The sequence below is a fragment of the Acanthisitta chloris genome, unplaced genomic scaffold, assembly GCF_000695815.1.
Source record: "Acanthisitta chloris isolate BGI_N310 unplaced genomic scaffold, ASM69581v1 scaffold28846, whole genome shotgun sequence".
NCBI lineage: Eukaryota > Metazoa > Chordata > Aves > Passeriformes > Acanthisittidae > Acanthisitta > Acanthisitta chloris.
In genome coordinates, this window is record NW_008676929.1 from 352 (window position 1) to 6,529 (window position 6,178).

General features: G+C 52.2%; 1 protein-coding gene across 1 annotated transcript; it reads left to right on the top strand.

Annotated features, from left to right (window-relative positions):
* Positions 1-20: 20 nt before the first annotated feature.
* Positions 21-5,304, top strand: EARS2 (glutamyl-tRNA synthetase 2, mitochondrial). The gene is made up of 8 exons (XM_009076317.1): positions 21-222; positions 1,153-1,342; positions 1,621-2,093; positions 2,879-2,987; positions 3,508-3,661; positions 4,356-4,486; positions 4,746-4,881; positions 5,221-5,304. Exons 1-8 carry the CDS (start codon positions 21-23, stop codon positions 5,302-5,304), a joined length of 1,479 nt encoding a protein of 492 aa, XP_009074565.1.
* The last annotated feature ends 874 nt before the right edge of the window (positions 5,305-6,178 follow it).

Genomic DNA, 6,178 nt, shown 5'->3' on the forward strand with positions numbered 1-6,178 from the left:
TCACACTTAGGAGTCTCCCCATGGTCTTTGTTGTGACGATCTCCTCTGATTTCCCCACGGTTACAGGGTTTCTGCACTTGGGTGGCCTTCGGACTGCTCTGTACAATTACATCTTTGCTAAAAAGCACCAAGGGACCTTCATTTTGAGAGTGGAGGATACAGACCAGAACCGAGTGGTACCTGGAGCTGCAGAAGGGATAGAAGATATGTTGAACTGGGCAGGTATTTAGAAACATCTTCCATTTTTTACATATTGAAAGTCTTCCTTTAGAACTTAACAATACTCAGATTGAGTGTGTTTTCTGAGCAGCATTTCAGGGGGTGGATTAGCTGAAATGCAGTTACTTCTCCAAGTAAGCATCAGGAAGTGTTACTGGAAGTATGTTGTATAACAGATCACTGGCTTGGTTCCTTTTGGCTGTCCTGTCTGCCGTGGAGTGAGATCCAGATGTGTGGAAGTGGCTAGATGTGCCATGGTGACAGGTTGTGCACAGGAGATGTGGGGGAAAGGTCAGAACTTGGAGTTCCCAGACCTGGCTGTAGATTTATACATTGTTTGTATATGGAGTATTTGCTAAAGAGGATTTTAGGTGTCAGTTTTCATCCTTTTGAGCCTCAGAACTAGAAGTGGAGGTGATTTTGGAAAGCAGAATTGTGATAAGCTTGCAGCCAGGTCCCACAGGTGCTCCCATCAAGAGCAGTTGAGCTGCAAGGGGCCAGGACTTTGCTGTTGGGCAGTAAGTGTGGAGTGGGTAAAATAATCAGCCAAGTCACAATCTTCCCTGTATTTCTGTGGTGTCAGTATCCTGTGCTATGAACAGGGTGGATGCTGCTTTGTTCCTGCACACCTGATGCCTTTGGCTCAAGGCAGTGCCTCAGAGCTGCTCAGCTCTTTGCTGGGTCCTGGCGGCTTTTTCTGCTTGTTGCCTCACACACAATCCTCCAAATTACAATGATGCTGGCTGCTGTGTGTCTTCTGGGTCCAGGAAATCTGCCTCCTGTGCTGTGCAGATGCCTCTACCTGTCTGCCCTGGAGCAGAAACCACCCTTGAAAGCTCTTAGGACGGTGCTGTTCCATCCTTTCCCCGCTGTGCTGGTGGGTTTGACTCTGCCTTTGTGCAGGCTGCTCAGCCCTGCTGTATGCTGTTCCAGGTATTCCCCCAGACGAGAGCCCTGGCCGTGGGGGCCCCATGGGGCCCTATGTGCAGTCCCTGAGGCTGGAGCTGTACAGCCAAGTTGTGGTGGCACTGCTGGCCAGTGGAGCTGCCTATCGATGCTTCTGCACCCCCCAGCGCCTGGAGCTGCTCAGGAAGGAGGCCCTGCGCAGCCAGCAGACCCCACGGTATGAGCCCTGATCCCCTGGGGGTTCCCTCTGGGCGGCATGCGAAGAACTTACTATCACACAGCAATAGGGTTGTGTCTTGGTGCCCATGGAGAGAGAAGCCGTGTCTCCCCTTTGGAGGCTTCGGGCAATGGCCTCCAGGGATGAGTGTTTGGATGGACAGATAATGAGCAGGTTACAGCTAAAATTCAGGGGCCAGTTTGGAGTTTGGGGAGTGTGAAAAGAGATGATAGGGTTGGCCTGTATTGAACTGAGACCTTCATTCTCCTTTCCCAAAGGTATGACAATCGGTGTCGGCACCTGACGCCCACAGAAGTGGCTCAGAAGCTGTCACAGGGCCTCGACTCCGTCGTGCGCTTCCGTCTGGAGAAGGGGGTAGAACCCTTCCAGGACCTGGTCTATGGCTGGAGCAAGCATGAGGTGGCTGAGGTGGAAGGGGACCCAGTGATTCTCAAGGGCGATGGCTTCCCCACGTACCACCTGGCAAACGTGGTGGACGACCACCACATGGGCATCACCCACGTCCTGCGAGGAACTGAGTGGTTGACTTCAACCTCCAAGCACCTGCTGCTCTACAAAGCCCTTGGCTGGGAGCCCCCTCAGTTTGGCCACCTCCCACTGCTGCTGAACAAGGATGGGGGGAAGCTGTCCAAGAGGCAAGGGGACATCTTCCTGGAGCGCTTTGCTCGGGATGGCTTCCTGCCAGAGGCACTGCTGGACATCATCACTAACTGCGGCTCAGGGTTCCCAGGTAATACCACAGGCTCCTGCCTGCAAGGCCCCTTGATGCTGACTTTGGGTTTGTTTTAGTAGATGAGAACTTTGTCAGTGTTTGAAGGGGTCAGGAAACAGGTGTCAGGTGACCAGGCAGTCACTGAAATGCCACCAGGGCTGCTGCAGAGCTCTGTGAAAGAGCTGGAATGGTGGAAATCTTTCTCCCTCTGTGCAGCCACTGGAATTGAGTCTGGTGCTTAATGGGCTCTCTTTTGGGGCAACCCTCACCTCGAGGTAGAGAAACTGTGAACTCTTGGGAAAATTTGTATTCTGTGGTTAATAATTGCAGTGTTATTGGATGCCTGTCCCACTTGTTTAACTTGACAGTCCACGAAGAGTTGACTCAATGTCTCGTTTTGTGGCTTTTGTTGTGTGGGGATCACAAACTAACTTGTGTTTTGGAAACTCTGGCAGGGAATGAAATCTTCCTTGGGCAGTGAAGCCTCCTGGCTGCGTGTTAGCTCTCTTTGGCTGACTGAGGCAGGCAGGGGATGTTCTGCTGAGGAAGGTGATGGAGCCAAATGGAATGTCCCAGTTCCCAGTGCCTCAGCAGTTCCTGGGGAGAGGGCAGTGTCCCATGCATGCCTGCTGCCAATTCCCCTCTGTCTGCCAGGACATTCTGGCACTGCACCAGTGGCTGTGCAGTGTCACCACTCTGAGTGCTGCTGCCCCAGCCTCACACCCAAGGCCTGCAGTGAGGAGGAGGAATGGTTGTTCCACATGGGAGAGTGGATGTATCATTCCCTGTGGGTTGTTTTGCAGAGAAGCAAATGGGGAGGACTTTGAAGGAGCTGATCTCACAGTTTGAAGTAGGCAGAATTACCACCCATTCTGCCCTCCTGGACCTTGAAACTCTCCCAGAATTCAACAGGTGAAAAATCAGGTTTAAAACTACCTCTACTAATAAACAGCATATCAGTGAGGGTTTATTCCTTTGCTTTGGCTGGAGGTTTTGTTTGTTGGTCCTGGTGCAGTGGCTTTTGGGCTGTGCTACAGCACGTTATAAGCTTCTGCTTGCACCATTCCTGCCTCCTCTCCTATCCTGTGCTTGGACACTGGTGTTGGGAACTCTGTGAAAGCCTAGGCAGAGGGTGGGTGTAGCTGGGAGGATGCAAAGTTTTATGTTTAGTTTCAATATGACATCTAAAAAAGAGGCAATGCTTCCAGAAGGTTCTTCTGCAAGTACACTCGTGCTGCTAGGATGTTATGCTGCTGAGAGTGGCCTCATCTTCAGTTCACTCTCGGGCACCGGCACTAAATGCTTCGTTGTGGAATGTGTGGTGTAATGTTGCTTTTCTAACAGTTCACAGTTTTAACTGGTAGCTGTGGTTGGGGTGATTAGATTCAATCTAACCCAGAGCAGTCCAATGGCAGGTTTATCTCTGTTCCAGGATTCACCTCACCCGTCACATCGAGGACGAAGGGCTGCGCCAGAAGCTCGTTAGGGAGCTGCAGGGGCTGGTGGAGTGTACCTATAGGGATCAGCAGGTGGATCCAGAGGTTCTGGAAAAGGAATATGTGGAGCGAGTCCTCCTGCTGAGAAAAGTACGAGCAGTGATAGCACTTGTGTCATCATTCTGCTCAGGAAGGTCCAGCACACAGGTCCCTCGTGCCTCAGCAGACTGCTCACCTCTCCCCTTTGCTGACAGGGCAGTGTAAGGCCCTTCTGCTTTGCTGCTGCCTCATGCTGTGGAAGCAAAGTCCAAGCAGCTTCTGCTGAGAAGGATGAAGCTCCTGGTGAAACCAGTGGGGTTTGTGTGTTGGGAGCTCAGGATGTGGTGAAGGGGCTGAGTGCTGGCAGGGAGAGGGTGAGCCCAGCTGTTCCCAGTCTGTCCCTGGGTTGTTGCAGTGGTATCTGGGAGATTCCTGGTGGAGGATAAAGCCCTGTTTGCAGTATGAAGGCTGTGTGGTGGCAGGGGGATGGTGACTCATGTGACTTCTCTCTGCCTGCTGAAGGGCAGCAGACGTATGTGGCCAACCACTTCCCTCTCCAGCTCCGAATCAGCTGCACATGGCTCAGGGACAGCCACAGTCCTCTGAGCTGCCTCTGTGTCCCTGCTCACTTCAAGGGCTCTGGGGTTGGCAAACCCATCTGCCATTTATGCCAAGGGGTCAGATATCCTCTGAGCTGTGTTGGGTCAGGGGCACTGGTGTGTGCTGGCACCCAACCCAGCCTGGATGGGTTTGCCTCCCCCACAGTGTAACCCTCTGCCTTAACAGCTTTGCTTCCTTTCCCCAGGGTCACATAAGCTTCCTGAAGAACCTGGTGTCGAGTGATTACTCTTACCTGTGGGTCAGGCCCTCAGTGTCCCGAGAGCAGCTCCAAAGCATTTCTGCAGAAGCAGATGAAATAGGAAAACTAGTCTTAGGGTAAGTGTGTGCTGCCGTGGCTGAGTGGTGTCAGTGGTGGCTCCTCATCTCTGAAAAACATGTTATTGAAAACACAATCAGAATTGCTGCTTTTCCCATGGTTTTCCAGACCCTTGGCCTAATTTTATATTGGAACTTGCTCTTTTGCATGCTCTCTGCTTCTGGCAAGCAGAGGAGGGTCCTGGCACAGGGCAGGGTGAGGGGTAAGAATCTTGCGGCTTTCATGTCCCAGACTGTAAGGACACCTTCTTCCCAAAAGGCTCATGACAGGGCAGGCAGCTGCCTCCACAATGGAGGAGTTGAACAAAGACCTGAGAGGCCTCCAGAAGCAAACCAGAGAGACCAAATACAGCAGCATGATGCAGCTCCTCCGCTTGGCACTCAGTGGGCTGCAGGTACCAGTTACAATTCTGAGACTAAGACCCTTTGCCTTTTCCCCCCTTTTCTTACCCCGTTTTCCTCTTTCCTCTTTCCTTACTCTGTTTTCCTCTTTCCTCTTCTCTTTCCTTACCCTGTTTTCCTATTTCCTTTCCTCTTTCCTTTTCTCCTTACTTGCTTTTCCTCTTTCCTTGCCCCTTTTCTTTCCTTACCTCCGTTTCCTCTTTCCTTTCCTCCCCTCACTCTGACAGCAATCCAAGAGCAAATTGCTCCATCAATTCCATCACAATGATGCACAAACATGTGCTGGGAAATGTTGCTTCCTCTGTGTACAGTGACTCCTTCTGTGTTCACAGCATGGGCCAAGTGTGGCCGAGATGATGGTGACTCTGGGACCCAAAGAGGTGTGTGGTCGGATACACAGAGCTCTGTCCAGCTGACAGGAGACAGAGGGACACTGCCATCCAGCTGTGCACTTGAGTGGCACAGGAGCACCTGCCATTGTCCTTCCCCTGTGATTTTGATCTCAGCATGATTATCGCTGATCACATGGACTGGGCTTTAGACTAGGCAGATGTCCAGGCTGTTTGTAGGTCTGTAGGCACCTGCACTCAGCACAAACCACTTCATCTGGGACAGGAACCAGATCCAGACTCAGCTCCTTCCTGCTGTCACCTTGTGTGAGGAACCTGGTTTGTGTGAGGAGCCTGGTTTCCAGGGTGGAAGAAAAAGACATGTATCAGCATTTAAGTTCAGACCATGTGATAGAAAGTAACTGTATTTGTGACAGCAGTAGATCAGTCTCTTTTTGAAGAGAGCCTGGCAGTCAGGGTACTTACAGCTGTGATGACATGTGTCCTCAATAAATACCATGTGGGGGGTTATTTTGATCTATATAAATATATATATATGTAATATGCGTATTATAGCTGCTGCCCCTCTTAGCTGCCCCCCTGTCCTGCCAGGCCGGGCGATCTGCTTGGGGAGAGGGACTCTTCTCCCTGTGTGCTGCGTCACACACGTGGTTCTGCTAAAAGAAAGAGCGGGGAGAGGAGGTGTAGGAATGGCCTTGCCGATGATTAAATTGATGTGGTGACTTTTGAGTCGGTTTTCACCAACTCCCTGCACGTGGGCGAGGGGAGGAGCTGCCGGAGGGGAGCTGGGGGTGTTGTGCTGGGTTGGGGAGCCCACGGGGCGGGGGGGGCTGTGCTTCCTGCTGGGGCGGAGCGGGGCATGGCAGGCGCTGAGGAGCTGCAGCGCTGGCTCAGTGAGTGGGGCTGGGGCTGGCTGGGCTGGGCTGGGCTGGCTCCCCTG

Coding starts and splice junctions, on each gene's coding strand:
- EARS2 (XM_009076317.1), top strand. CDS start 21: ATGGTCTTTGTTGTGACGATCTCCTCTGATTTCCCCACGGTTACAGGG. Junction 3,662..4,355: donor GAGTCCTCCTGCTGAGAAAA/GTACGAGCAGTG, acceptor TCCTTTCCCCAG/GGTCACATAAGCTTCCTGAA. Junction 4,487..4,745: donor ATAGGAAAACTAGTCTTAGG/GTAAGTGTGTGC, acceptor TCTTCCCAAAAG/GCTCATGACAGGGCAGGCAG.